General features: G+C 41.7%; 1 protein-coding gene across 1 annotated transcript in view; it reads right to left on the bottom strand.

Annotated features, from left to right (window-relative positions):
• LOC124789384 (metabotropic glutamate receptor 4-like) overlaps nucleotides 1–16275 on the bottom strand; it is an 876620-nt gene that overhangs the window by 525582 nt on the left and 334763 nt on the right. Inside the window, exon 2 of the mRNA XM_047256716.1 lies at nucleotides 909–1079. Coding sequence (XP_047112672.1) covers nucleotides 909–983 — 75 coding nt within the window. The 5' untranslated portion in view covers nucleotides 984–1079. The remainder of the gene's footprint in view (nucleotides 1–908; nucleotides 1080–16275) is intronic.

Here is a 16275-nt window from a genome sequence, read left to right as displayed (position 1 = left end):
CGCCCCTGGTAGCTGAGTGGTCAGCGCGAGAGACTGTCAATCCAAAGGGTCCGGGTTCGATTCCCGGCTGGGTCGGAGATTTTCTCCGCTCAGGGACTGGGTGTTGTGTTGTCCTTATCATCATCATTTCATCCCCATCGACGCGCAAGTCGCCGAAGTGGCGTCAAATCGAAAGACTTGCACCAGGCGAACGGTCTACCCGACGGGAGGCCCTCGTCACACGACATTTCATTTCATTTCATGCACCAAAGCTGACTGCTGTTTATCGGCGACGACGGCTGGAATTTGCACGCCAATACCGCAACTGGATGTCCACTGAGTGCGGCAGGTGGCATTCCCATATGAACGCTGTCTTATGCTCCATCGGACACATGGCCGTTGGCGTGAACAGCATGAAACAAACTGCAGCAATCGTCGAAGCGTTATGGTCTGAGGAATGTTTTATTGGCACCCCTGGGAGATCTCGTCATTCTGGAAGGCATAATGGATCAATACAAGTATGCTTCTAGCCTTGAGGACCATTGCCATCCCTACATGCAGTCTATTTTTCCTCGACACGGTGGCTTCTTCCAGCAGGACAATGCAAGGTGTCCAACAGGTCGACCTGTACGTGCACGGTTCTAAAAACACCGTCAAACTCTCCGGATTTAAGCCCAATCGAGAATCAGTGAAACCATCTCAACCGACAAACTTAGCACAGCTGGCCACTGCTCTGGACTCTACATGGCTCCAAATCACTATCGGTATCTTCCAGCACCTCACTAACTCTCTTTCTGCACGTCTCTCAGCAGTCCTTGCTGTAAAAGGTGGTTATTCAGGCTCCTGACAGGTGGTCAAATTAAAATGACTGGACGGCGTGTGTATGTGGCGCACACTAGGCGATACTGCGCAGCGCGTAAGTTACTTACCTTGATGCCGTAATTGGATTCTTCGTAGATGATTGATATGTAAGACCATCCCATGCGACGCACGATCTCTACCATGGCTTTCACTTGGTAGTGGTCGGAGGGGATGGTGCGCGAGAAGAACTCGAAGCGCTGCTTGTTGCTCAGCTCCGGACTCGTCGAGAAGAACGAAACCTGCACAGAGAACACAGGAGCTCTTAGTCGTGGCGTCTTGATACCAGAAGAATCCGTAAATCTGTCCAAAGCTTACAGTCGCGCAGCAGTCGCCCGCGCTTACCCATGAACTTTACGTAGTGCCTGCTGTATATTCGAATGTAAATAAATAACAACACATAAAATGTTGGCACACACTACTTGCTACTTTAAGTTTGTCTCGTACAACTGCACACTGCCACATGGGCCATCACTGCGCATTGCCTATGATTCGCACAAAAAGGAACAATGTACAGAAAAAAAATGGTAATGTAACTTAACAACAAATTAAAAAAAAACGTTCTCAAAACAGACTGAATATGTAAAATATATATTCCTAGCCCTTATTGATTCCTAACGCCGTAAAGACAATACTGAAACTTTGTGCTGTTGAATTTCTAATAGCTATGGCAATAATTGTAAAATTTAAAATGAAAAACGTGGGGAGCATACAATAACTAACTGATGCATAAATAGATCACCTAAGTAATTAACAATTCTATTGCACTGCAAAGGATATGAACTTCCCTCTGATTTTTCTCAACGACAGCTGCTCTCTTCACTCCTTACTATTACCTACTTCAAGTTTACAAGTATTGTAATAACTATTAAAAATTGACAAGCACAAATTTCCAGGGGCCTCTGCATGAGTTTAGCAATCTGTATGGGCTAGGAGAAACCACGTGATACAGTTTAGTTCATTTTATCAACGTGTTCTGTTTAAAAGTACTTTGTTTAAATAGTTGTGTATCTGTGAAATTTGTCAAGCGAGTTCCAACATTTTGATGAGATTACAAGAGAGACCGGTAAATTTCACGTTTATTTCAGTTTCTCTTCACCGCAATCATCTAGTAGATGGCTTCCTTCTACGTATATCTCAGAAAAGGTAAAAATCACAGAGATTCACTCTCACACTGATGCTTACCAGCAATCGCTCTTACCGTGAAACTTTCGCGGCTGGAACAGGCAAAGGGGGTACACAAAGTACCCTCCACCACACACCAGACACTAAAGGGAGTTAACATTGGATTGTCTTCCACTTCTCAACTATGTTGAAAGTGTCAAGTCTCTAGACCATCGGGAAGTTAGTTTAAAATCCATCGGAAAATTTGGAACGAGTTAGTAGTGCATTATCATCCTGTTCCGAGCTATGTTTAACTTTTCAAGTCTGTAGTTCATCGGGAAGTGAGTTTGAAAGTAACTGCAAAATTTGTGCCGAACAGACAGACAGACAGACAAGGAAGCGACCTAATAAAAACATGACAAAAATCCGTTAAAATCAGTCACAACCACCACGCTCACAAGCATATAATATCAGGTAAACAAGAATACGAGACATGAGAGCAGCATAAACACAGGGTCAAAAAGAGGAAACAGAAAACCGGTTCTCGATGAGATACTTGGGCGTGCTGAAAAGTAATATCTCCGAATTTTTTATGTGGAAACTCTTAAATCTATACAAATAATCCAAACTTTATTAAAAGTCTACATTTTTGTTTGTCGCGTCTACTTACTTACTGGTGACAGCCTCGACGTGGCCTACCCCCCCAGTATCGTGCCGCACAACGATCGCATTGCGAGAAGAAAATCGAAATGCTCAGAACGAGCTGCGACACGAGAAGCAAATGTCACCACCAAACGGCGGCCGGACGTAGTAATACCTCCCGGCCCTCACAGGCGAAGTTACGCAAGAGAGCGAGACAAATGCCTCAGTTTCCCCCCCCGGAGCCAAGTGCGTGGACGAATACGTATATGCCAAGTTAACATAGAAGGATACACGAGGACAAAAGGAGACATCCTCACAAAGCTACTAACAGAAGAAAAAATTGATGTGCTGACCTTGCAGGAAACACATCTATCAGAAGAAAATATCTCGAGACTTCTAATACCAGGCTATGAAATTGTGGGCTATAAAGCCCATAATAAACACGGTATTGCAACACTGATCAAGAAAGAACTGGTTGATAATATTGAGGAAACTATGCACCACGAATTTGCCGTGGGAATCAAACTAAACGATATGACTGTGTATAACGTGTACAAGCCACCTTCAGAAAAATGGGAACAACCTGTTTTACCTAACCCACAACACCCTGCAGTCATAATTGGCGATTTTAACTCCCACCACCCCAGATGGGGCTATCAGTCTTGCGACAAAGAAGGACTCATGCTGGCAGACTGGGCAGATATAAATAATTATACATTAATATACGATGCAAAAGATACCCCCACCTTCTGTTCAGGAGCGTGGGGCACAACATCAACGCCCGATCTTTGTTTTGTCTCATCTGGAGAAACTGGAATAGCACTTCCGTCCAAGAGAACTGTACTGAGCCGTATTCCTCGGAGCCAACACAGACCAGTTATTATAGACCTTGGGATCCAAATACCAGTAATAAAGAGCCCCCCTATAGCCCGCTGGAACCTCAGGAAGGCTAACTGGATTAAGTTTAAAGATACCATTGAAAATAATGTAAACAGAATTCCCCTAATCCCAGAAAATTACGACAGATTTACGAAGTTAATTATCAAAGCGGCACATAACTCAATACCAAGAGGAGCGCGGAAAGAATACATCCCATGCTGGACAAAGGAGTGCGAACAACTACTCGATGAATATAACAAAACAGAGAATCCAGAACTAGGAGAACAGCTCATAAGAGCTATGGACGAGGAACGCAAACAGAGATGGCAAAAGCGGATGGAACAAATGGACTTTACGCACTCCTCACAGAAGAGCTGGAGTCTACTGAGGAAACTTGGCGGAGCACAATTCAAGGTACGGAACATCAATAATAAAATGACCCCTAACAAGATATGCTCTTCTATACTACAAACATCCAGAATCCATGCCTCCGCCTCGAAGAAAAAAGAACTGCACCAACTGAAGAACGAAGAGCTAGATGCAAGCGAGGAGGAAGCAGGTTTAGCGAACTGGGTAACACAAGAAGAGATAAATATAGCACTAAAGAAAATGTCACCTGGTAAAGCAGCTGGCTGCGACGGCCTTCTTCCAGAATTCTTGAAGAACCTCGGGCCAAAGGGAAGAGTATGGCTGTCTTCTCTTTTCTCTAATATCATAGATACCAGCCGGTTACCAAAGCAATGGAAAAACGCACAAGTCATAGCCATCCAGAAACCAGGGAAAACAGGAGAGAATACTAAAGATTATAGACCGATATCTTTATTGTGCACCACTTACAAGCTGTTTGAACGAGTCATCCTAGGCAGAATAGAAAGTAAAATAGAAGCTGCTCTTCCCCCAGAGCAAGGTGGTTTTCGAAAAGGAAGAGACTGTTGCGACCAAGTTCTCGCCCTAACCACTTTCATTGAAAGAGGTTACCAAAACAAAAAGAAAACGGGCATGGTATTATTAGATCTCACCTCAGCATACGACACCGTATGGACAAAAGGGATACTGTATAAACTGTCAAAAGTCGTGAAATGCAAGAAGATCATAGATCTAGTCAGAAATATGTTGATAAACAGGAGATTCAAGGTATCTCTGAACGGGAAAACAAGCAGCTACAGGACACTACAAAATGGTCTCCCCCAAGGGTCTCTGCTGGCTCCATGCCTTTTCAATTTATACATAGCGGACATCCCAAACCTGGAATCTCGTTCTTTTATGTATGCAGATGACATCGCTATCGCGTCTCACGCCAACACTTTCGAAGAACTGGAAGAAATTTTAAACAGGGATCTGGAATGACTACAACAATATTATGACAACTGGCACCTCAAAGTAAATCCGACTAAATCCGTGGCATCAATAATGCACTTGTGTAACAAAGATGCAAATCGTGAGCTAAAAGCGCAAATAAAAGGTAAATTGTTGAAAAACGATAGAACGCCAAAATATCTGGGTGTTAAGCTAGATCGCACTCTCACATATAAGAGCCACCTGTACGAAGTCGCCCAAAAAATGAAAACAAGAAACAACATCATAATGAAACTGGCAGGAACAACCTGGGGATGTTCCACTGAAACTCTACGCACATCAGCACTGGCACTTCTGTATAGTGTAGCGGAATATTGCGCACCCGTCTGGGCCCGCAGTAGGCATGTCAGATATATTGATGTGCAACTTAACGAGACAATGAGGCTCATAACAGGAACAGTAAGACCCACCCCGAAACCTTGGCTGCCCGTCCTTGCCAATATCGAACCACCCTCGATTAGACGTGAAAGAGCAATCCAGAGGTACAAAGAAAAGTTCAGGGACCTACCTCCTCCCCCTGACAGATTGATGTCAAGAAATCCCTTCTGGAAAGAACTCAAACAACAGATTGATATCGATAACCTGTGGAAACAGCAATGGCAGGAAAGCAAAGTGAATAACAGTTTCCTTATTGAGGACCCATCTCAACGAGTTCCAGGCTTCCAACTCCAACGTAGAGTGTGGGTAACTCTAAATCGTCTGCGGACAGGTGTTGGTCGGTGCGGATATTTGTTGAAAAAGTGGGGTTTCTCCCAGGACCCCAATTGTGAGTGCGGAGAGAGTCAAACCATGCAGCATATAGTTGAGTGCGACGTACACGGACTTAAGGGAGGAAATCTGATGGACATACATGTGATAAGTGACCAAGTACTTTTGTGGCTGGAAACCCTGAAAATTTTATTGTAAATCATTGTTAATGTTAATTTAAATTTTTATGTTGATGTTTGTAAGTGTATCACGCTTTGCCTGTAGCTGAACGAGAAATAAATAACTTATTTCTGAATGTAGTCAATTTAAATAAAACAAATGTTATTAGCAGTCAACATCTTTTTTCTTCATGTACTCATATTTCTATCTCAACACAGTCATCCTGACGACAAATACTTTTCTCCCAAAGAGAGACCAGTTTTCTGATACCGTCACTGTGGAACGTTTGACTTTGTTGGCGGGGCCACAACTTCACCTCTACTTGCACCGCTTCATCATTATCAAGATAAAGTCCTCGGACGTGTCCAAGTTTTGGAAATTATTAAAATCGGATGCGGCTAACTTGGGACTCTATAGAGGATAACCGATATCAATGAACCCGAGAGATGGATTGTTGCAGCACTCGTGTGTGCTCTGGCATTGTCGTTCTGAAGGGGACGGTGCTCAAAGTGTAGACGAACTCTTCGAATTTGTGCTTCAGTTTCTCACCAATCGATATGAGTACCTAAACTACCGCCATGTTATACGCTACAGTTCGGAGCATCTACCTGCACCGAGAAAGAATTAGCTTTCACCAGAAAACGCAACGGACTTGCACCCTGCCCCCAATGAGCCCGCGCTTGACACAACCGAAGTCGCATATGGTGGTGGTTTGAGGTCAGTCGGATACACGCTACAGGGCGCCTGGTTCGCAGCTGTCTTTGAAGTAACCGACTTGTAACAGTTCGTTGTGTCACTGGGTGCCAGCTGCTCCTCGACGAGATGCTGCAGATGCAGTTGTGATGCTCCAGAGTGACGTGTTGATAATGGCGTCGTTGTCGTCTTAAAGGCATAGCATCAACTCACCACGGTCCAACCTGAAAGGTAACTGACGCTCACGACCAGTGCAGCTTGTATTTAGAGCAAACCTGATTTGCATCCTCGTTGTCACGCTGCTAGAGCCACACTTATGCAACTGACGCAAAATTTGAATGGGTCATCTTTCAGATATAGAAACAGGCCTATCAACTTTAGTTCTATGTCACACAACTCCTTCTTGGTTCAGCGACTTTTTTTCTAATGCTGAAATCAGAATAAAAAATTGAGAGGTATTAGTTTTCAGCACTCCCTCGTACAACCACAAAAAGGTGCACACTACACACAGAATATCACATTTTTCGGAAGACGAGGTGCAAAAATTTCACAGCACAACTCCGTATAAAAAAGTTCCATAAAATAATAGCAGAATCAGATCTATTCCAGAATTTAGCGGTTCAGTACTCAAAATGTTCAAATGTGTGTGAAATCTTATGGGACTTAACTGCTAAGGTCATCAGTCCCTAAGCTTACACACTACTTAACCTAAATTATCTTAAGGTCAAACACACACACCCATTCCCGAGGGAGGACTCGAACCTCCGCCGGGACCAGCCGCACAGTCCAGGACTGCAGCGCCTTAGACCGATCGGCTAATCCTGAGCGGCGGTTCAGTACTTCAAACGGAAGTAAATGGAAAATACTAAGGCGATATTTGACGTCTGATATAAAGAGGACAGATGTGTGGAACAGATCACTCAAGGATAAGCAATAGAAAACACCTCCTCATGTTTCTAACACTTATAATATTTACAAGAAAACAACTGAAAAGAGACAGCTGCTCAGCTCCTAAATAATCTGGCGAACCATGCACTTCCTAAATAAAAGCGAGCAGATAGTTTCATATTAAATATAAACAAGAAATTTCTCTAGTTGGGACACCATCTCCTCCGATCAGCACCGCTAAAACTTTTCTATGTTTTCTCCTTCATGCAACCACCCTAATCCCTACATGACTCTCCTTATTCAAACAAATTATAACAGAACACACACACACACACACACACACACACACACACACACACACACACACACACATACACACTGCTGACCATTGAAATAGTAATAAGAGACCGTGCATATGCGTAACAGTAGAAAGAATACACGATCAATATTGTAGGTGATCTGGGAGTATACAGCGTGTAAAACTTGTTACACGAAGTTAAAATAATAATAATAATTTTCTGTGGCAAAATCTTCTACAAAATTGTGGAGTCCACTTGCAGCTGCTAATTCTCGTTTATTGTAGAATTAAGGTACAGCCGGTTTCGCAATAATGAATCGGATTTTTTGGTTAAATCTGGCTGGATTACATTAAACCATTAAACACTTTATGATCTCCCAACGTTCTATAAGACACGTATCCTGGTATCATCAATGCAATGGATGTTGAAAGATACTTAAATAATCAGATAATTACGGGTCATTACTAAGCGATATTCTGATCTGGACCAATGTTACCTAAATTAGTGACGGACCGTCGAACATTCATTGCACTGATTATGCCTGAATATGTGTCTTAGAGAACGTCGGGAGATCATATTGGCTTAGTGGCTTAATGTAATCCAGCAAAATTTAACATGAAGCAGCGATTCATCATCGCAAAACCGGTTGTACCTTGTTTCCACAATAGGCGGCTACAAGCGGTCTCTACAACTCTTTAGAAAATTTTACCACAATTTTTAAATGTTTAACTATGCATAGATTAAGTTACCGTCGCCCACGTAGATACTTATTAGCGCACAAAGCTGCCGCCCCCGCAACAGACAATGGCTCCATCTTGGCAGGGCATGAAGGTGGTTGCTGAAGTCCCGTGTCATCACCCAAGAGGCGCCAAATTGCTACATACAAACTACCCTGTTCCTTGCTTTCGTAATGTTCCCCTCGTGTTTGGTCCCTAAAAGATAAAAAGAATCGAAAAGTTCCTACATGTCATTAATGGTTCTTTCGAATCTTCCCATGTGTTTTCTGTGTTTTGTTGTTTGGTATTCGTAAACCAGATTTATTTCCCTATTGGCATAAACTCATTCTAACAGAACCAGAACAAAATTATCAAACATAATCAGCCATTTACAGTTGTAAAGCTACAACCATCAGCTAAGCCAGGAGTAGGCTATGGTCGTGGTCACAGATTCGTAGCTATCTGTAGCAGTGGCAGACTTCATACTATATATTCGATCGTTGAGTAAATATAATTTTTCTATCCTATGAAGGTCATTCTACGCTCAAAATACAGCTGATTTCGATTCTCGTGTTACGAATTGTCTGCATTAACTACCACCAGAGCAATGGCTGAGAACTGAACGCAGCTTTGCCATGTTACCTCCGTGGCACCATGCTTGTCTCGTGATTTATTTGTCATCACGGTGTTTAGTCAACAAAAATCGTTGCAAAGTTCTGCCTGCATCATGGCCTTCCGTTGTCGTCTTTTCTTATTAGGATTTTCCTATTGATCTGAATACAAGACGCTGTGGTAAATGTGAATATTCAGCGTGCAGAAACATTCAATATTCCATTCTTCCGGAATAACATATCAATAATGAAATAAGTTTATTGTATCACAGAATAACGTTGATGGTTAAATATAAAAATAAGTAAAAATAGGCTGATCGTTCAGCTGGCGCAATGCGAACATTTTCTCAGCATTTAGTAAGTAAATTTCATACTGGCTATCTGCAGAAGAAATTGACAAAAGTCAAGCAAAGACATCGATAGGCAAACGAGAACTGAACCAGCAGCTATCCTTGCTGCAGATCACGAAACAAGCATGGTGCCACGGAGGTAACATGGCAAAGCTGCGTTGAGTTCTCAGCCATTGCTCTGGTGGTAGTTAATGCAGACAATTCGTAACACGAGAATCGAAATCAGCTGTATTTTGAGCGTAGAATGACCTTCCTAGGATCGAAAAATTATATTTACGATTTCGATGTCATATAAATGAAGTGAATATCCAGATTACTTCATCAGTGCGTACAGATAATTTAACGAGAATATAGCAGGGTCACTTAGCGTCAATGCCGAAAGAGAGTGAACGATCGCAGTGCTTTTCGTCAGAAAAATTGACAAGACCCAAATGAAAAACTTCATGGGAGCTCACAATGTCCTCACTTCTATCCAAAACCTGCTCCAGCTAGCCCTGAGTAGAACTGTGCTACCAAACGTCGATCTAAGATAACGCTTCTAACGGACAAAAGATTACGACAGAGGAAAATACAAATGAATTCCACACTATCCTGACAGGCCTGCTGTGAAAGCTTATTATAACAAAACTGAAAGTGAGTGCAAAACGACCTTGCCCAAAGCTGGAATCACTAATGTGCTACACGTTATTGACATCGAACGGACTGTACTTATGTCTGGCTTGTATTATGCGCAACTATATCAGGAAAGCACCTAAATGTGAAGTTACTCTGATAAGAAACTAATACATCGATGCCTAGTTGTAGATTTACAAAATAAAATTGAATGTATACTAATGAAGCAGAAGCAAATCAGAATAAACTGGCAAATGTGTTGTTGTAGACTTTCATAAATTTTTCACCTCCAGACCTAGCGTATGTAATGCGTACTAAAAGTTTTTTTCATTGCTTCCGTATTGTTTACCATCTTGTTTGATACCAAAATGGCGAACAAAATACAAATTCGTTTCGCTGACAGTTGTTTAGAATATTTTCAGAGAATTTCTGTTGTTTTGTTGGTGATATAATGTGCTACTCGCGAAGCAGACGACTATGGCGCCTCCTACGATGCCAGGGGACATTTGACGTGGAGGGTTAAGAGGCGTCACTTACCTGTGACAATTAACAGATCAAATTAAGTAGAGCGAAGGGGATTGATAAGACACAGTTATTACAACAAAATTGGAACTGATCTAGAAAAAGCTATAACGTTGAAAATAGAGAATTTTAGAACTATGTGGACAAGGCACTGCTACAGTATATGCTACAACAATGTCATACTCATAGCTGAGGTACACAGCTTGCAAGGCGAAAGATGAGAGTAGGGATAGCTTATGCAATAAGGGCTTTTACTCAAACTAACTCGATGTGATACATTAAGTGGGAATTATTCAGAATATTTCATCGAGGTGACAACAAAAAAACAATCGCAATTTGCAGGATATATCAATCCCATACTCGCAAATCACTGTTACGACAACAGAGTTGCCAAGCAGTAGACACAACGTTGTAAAGTCTTGATTACGCTTGGTCAAGAAGGAAACTTTTTTGTAACTGGAATCCAGCATGATTAGATGTGGACAGGCAGCGTAGAGCAAGATACTGTGTTCTCCAAACTTCAGAAATGTCGTGTGTCCATGTTGCTATTGCCAACTACATTAAGTATCCGTTTTACTTCTTCTGTCACCAGGTACTTTCCAGACCACATAGGAAAATCGTTCACCACTTTCACCGTCTCATTTCCCCACGCAATCCACTCAACATCGCCTCACAATTCAACTACAGTTTACCAACTACTAAGCCGCGAGTTGTCGCGTTTTCACGAGGGGTGGAGCAGCGGCGGCGCCGGCGGCCGCCACGATCACCCCAAGGTAGATGCTGCACATTGAACAAGCGAGCGCCTGTAAAGTCTGCAGAGAATGAGATCCCAAAAAAATAGATCTGATTCTTGTATCTTTAGGAATGGGAAGAGTGGAAAAGAATAGTAAAGTGAATGTAGGTTGTCATTTTGATTAGGCAAAGCACCTCAGCGTTTGCAGCCACGACACCGCCTAATAGAAATTCAGCTTACTTCTCCTCAATTTTCAGTAAAACACACAATTCGACGCAAACCAAAACGGAAAGGAACATCTTACACGACTTGTATCAGGCCCAAGACGCCGAATAGGCTAACCCAACAGCAGATGTACATGCACATCTCACTCGAAACTTGATCTCACTGCTATTGATAGCTGCGATTTTGTGACCACGACCACAGTTTACTCATGGCACAGTTGCCGGTATAGAGTTACAACTGTTAATGGTAGAATGCTACTGTTCGAATGTGTTACGGCAGTGGATAATTTAAGATTTCTTCTTGCTGTTGTTTACATACCTACGGAAACTCTCACGGAAATTCCAGGTAATCTAGTGCTTGGTTCACCTGTGACAGCAAATTTGGAATAAAATTCTGAAGTCTTCTGGCAACGTCCATCCAATACCCCGTGAGAGCAGGCACAGTGGTCTCCTTTAACAGTACCAAGTAACAACACACGCAAATAGTCGCTGGAGAGTTTCGATGAACCATCAGTGACGTGGATTTTGATTCTTTTCATCATTTAGGGACCAGACAATAGAGAAACGTCACGAAAGCAATGAAGAGGCTAGTTAGCACATGCAGTATTATACCATATACATAATCCGAAGGTGAAAAAAAACCCATGAAGGCACGGAACTGCACACAACCGTCACCTGCGGTGTAGTTTTGTGTCAGTGAACATAATTTTCAGTTTCTTCTCTTCTGAACTCTCTAAAGAATGAACTACAGCGTGGCATCGAATAATTAGTTAACTGCGTTTCTTCTTGCTTCCATCCCCGCCAACATATTTCCGCATTCTCCCGGTAGTCTTGAAATTCTCTTTCTACGTGGTACAAGACTGCATGTAGATAGTCGATTTCGAGATGCAAAGTATTTGAAATCTTACTGTTTCGCGACGTGAGGGGCAAGGGTGATTAGTAATTACGTTTTATTTCTTTGATATACTCGTAAGATTTCGTTGCAAACTATTAAGTAAGTGTTTTAGGAGTCTGTATTTCGGGGACATTGTAATCGTGATGGAAAGTTATATACTTCATTGTTTCACAAGCCGTGTGCTGCATGGAAAAAACTAATATCACTAGCTTTCCTATCCCTACCCTGAAATTATGTAACATGGGCGTTGGCAGCCCCCTTCCACACCGAAAATCTTCAAAAATTTGATTTTGGACAAAATCTAACTTGTTTGCTTTAAACACGCGTAGCTTAAAAGGCCCGTCTCACACCACGTGTAAGACGATCATAAGCGTTTCGCTAGAAAGCTGTCCCTAGCACATCTATGAATTGGCAACATCGTGCAATTATTTGGCAACTCGTTAATAGTGAATTTACTTCCGCATGTGGTCCTGAATTTTTGCGCTAAATTCAGTTGGATTTTCGTTTCCACTTCGATGACTCAATCTATATGACCCTCACGTAAGATGAGACCCAGAGGTAGAAAATTTAATTTTTGGGCTACGGGAAGTAACAACTGTTCTTATCTTTAATGTTGCATAATGAGGGGGTGATGTAAGTTGACGGTTATAATCGCAGTTAGTGGGATTGCAGACTGCTAGAAGACATTCTTTCAGGAACTGAGAATAAAACCTTTGCACATCAGGTCTTCTCTCAAGCACGATTCAGGAAGCTGTTTTAATGGTCTTAGTGTGTTTGCTTTGTGAGCACCAAGCTGCTTTATTATACAAACGTCTCTGGGGAGATTCGTATCAACAGTTGTAAGTAGGCTGTTTAGGTTTTCTTATTGGTAACGCCACGTAGCGCTCTGTATGAAAAATCACTGGCTGTGCTGTGTGCAGTCTGTGGCTAGTTTGCATTGTTGTCTGCCATTGTAGTGTTGGGCAGTTGGATGTTAACAGCGCGTAGCGTTGCGCTGTTGGAGGTGAGCCGCCAGCAGTGGTGGATGTGGGGATGGCGGAGTTTTGAAATTTGTAAGACTGGATGTCATGAACTGCTATATATATTATGACTTTTGAACACTAGTAAGGTAAATACATTGTTTGTTCTCTATCAAAATCTTTCATTTGCTAACTATGCCTATCAGTAGTTAGTGCCTTCAGTAGTTTGAATCTTTTATTTAGCTGGCAGTAGTGGCGCTCGCTGTATTGCAGTAGTTCGAGTAAGAAGATTTTTGGTGAGGTAAGTGATTTGTGAGAGGTATAGGTTAATGTTAGTCAGGGCCATTCTTTTGTAGGGATTTATGAAAGTCAGATTCCGTTGCGCTAAAAATATTGTGCGTCAGTTTAAACACAGTCATGTATAATTGTTCAAAGGGGACGTTTCACAGTCGACTATAGGAATTTGAGTTTTATTAGCCAAATAGGATCCACATGTCAGGGGAATCGTTATGAACATACTAATTATTATCATTTTTGTGTGCTTAACCTCTGTAACGGCAATTCTCCACCCTACATAGACGTTTGCTAACACTGGCGTAGGCGCTTCAGTCCGGAACCGCTCAGCTGCTACGGCCGCAGGTTCGAATACTGCCTCGGGTATCGATGTGTGTGATGTCCTTATGTTAGGTTTAAGTAGTTCTAAGTCTAGGGGATTCATGACCTCAGATATTAAGTCCCATAGTGCTTAGAGCCATTTGAACCATTGGAACACTGGCGTTAGGAAATTCCTTTCATTCTGTGTAGCTTCAAAAATGAAAGACTTTTTTGGTCTAAACCTAACAGAATAACTTATTTATCACATTCGAACAGCGTTAATTTCGCCAGGACCTTGAAACGCGCAGTGTTCCTGCTTTTCTATGGCTCATACACTGCAAGGTAGGTACACACACACACACACACACACACACACACACACACACACACACACACACACACACACAAACAAACATTTACTAAAGTGTACGGTGTCCCCATATGTCGTCATAAAATGCAGTTCGGCGAAATCTATATGAGACTGTATGAAATTAGCAGAATACGTCATGTAGACGTATGGACGCATTTATTATCAAAAATAATAAATTTTGTAAAACTTATTAACACTCTGAGTTACAGATGATATACGTCGTACAGACATATTATGGTAATGACAGGAGACATTGTACGCTCCCCCATCTTGTTCATGGTCTCTCTTGTTCTCTGGTTCTCTTGCTCTCGTGTATATAATAACGGCTTACGTAGCTGTATCAGGTCTCACAACCGTATATGTAGTGAATTAACTGTTAAGATAGATAATTGTTTAAAACTGGTTATTTCGTGTATTTATTCCGTAGTTTTGCGTGCCCTATGTTAAATACCTGCATTATTTAAGCTTTCATAGCAGGCCGACGGCAAAACTATCTAGCAGCACCTGATCGACCAGATCGCCGCTATTAAGCGGCGAAATTGAATTTAAACCTTTTTCTTTCAGCGCTCATTTAAGCGCAATAAATACTAGTCCTTTCCTTCACAGGACTAGGTGGACATGGCGCAGCCAGTATTTTATGGTGTCTTCCAAGTAGGTGGACGTAAAATAGTTTTCTGTGTTGCTGTCCTCGTTACGTGAAACGAAGACTCATTACAGTTATTTTCTCGGTAAAATAGTGTGAGAGTAAGTAAATGAGAATTGAAGTTAATCTAAACTGTTTGCTGTTTAATTTCTATGAGAGGTTTCACATGGAATTTTGTGTTATAATGCCTGTCTACATAGTAGTGTTTTAGGACTGGCCACAGAAGTGTAGTCCCCTGATTTTAAAATCATGTTCTTATCCTGACTAAGGTGAAAAGTATTATTAATTGCAATAATTAATTACAAGACTCAGTGAAATAATTCTATGGAAAATTAGTGAACGGCGCTTTACGTATGTAGGGTCGAACCCAACGGAAATACGCCAGTCGCAATTTCTGTTAATGAGCTTTTGAACTATGGCAAACCTAAAAAGCTAGATAATAACCGAAAGTAATATTCAATAATCATTAAAACATTTTCTCATTGACAATAACATTTTTAGAGCCATTATATGTGGCTTGAAAAAAAACTTATGAATTCTTGAGAATAATTTGCATGAAGAATCGCCTCTACAAGGAAAAGAAACGAGCTAAAATCACATTAAACAAAAATTTTTGTGAGTTTGTGACCGCATTGTCAGTATACTACCGACGTTTCGGTCCCTGTTGAAAGTGATCTTCTTCAGATTATGATGTAGTGAGGTATTTTAATTCGATCACAAACTGTAAAACCATTTCTGATACCTACTCATGTCTTGCATATAAATGTAATACAATATTCATCATATTAACAGGAGACGTCTGTCTCCGTTGCTATCGAGCGTAAAATACAGGTCGTAGACACTTCTTGAAGAGAATCACTGAACCACAATGTGGAATTTTATGCTATCCAAAGTGACGAGTCACAGCTGGTTGTTTCGACAAAGGGTTAGGGACTGGAGCGCCGTTGCCGCAGCGGCTGACGTGTGCCAGAAAATGTGACCTGTAGAGCTCAGATGCATATTGCGTTCAGAGGCAGTCTGCCAAGAAACCTGTCGTAAAAATGTTATTGTACGGAACTGTTATGACCGCTGTGTCAGGATGTGAAACACACTGTAGCTGTCGTACCATTACGTTGAGACGAAAGATAACGAGAGTTTTCGATTCCCAGGCGTTGGTTTCAGAGACGCGAGGTTTACCATTAGACCACATGCGTACGTTTAACGCAGCAGCTCGAACAGTAGACAAGACTTCCTCCAGAAACTGCTGCAGCCTACAACTTTGCGAAATTGTGCACGTAGCGGGACTTAGAGAATTATCTAGGTGGCCATTTTATTTGTTCCATATCGCGACGGCACGGATCTAAACGTTGCAGCGGCCGGCCGCCGGTCAAGTTTTATGTCAATTGTTTTCCAAATGCTGTTTTTCTTCGAACTGAATTGCAATTTCAACTTATACTAAAGGAATTTACGGAATACTGATATAAACAGTTTTTTATTTTTAC

This window comes from Schistocerca piceifrons, chromosome 3, assembly GCF_021461385.2.
Source record: "Schistocerca piceifrons isolate TAMUIC-IGC-003096 chromosome 3, iqSchPice1.1, whole genome shotgun sequence".
Classification (NCBI taxonomy): Eukaryota; Metazoa; Arthropoda; class Insecta; order Orthoptera; family Acrididae; genus Schistocerca; species Schistocerca piceifrons.
Note: the sequence above shows the minus strand (reverse complement) of the source record. Positions and strands in the feature narration are given on the sequence as shown.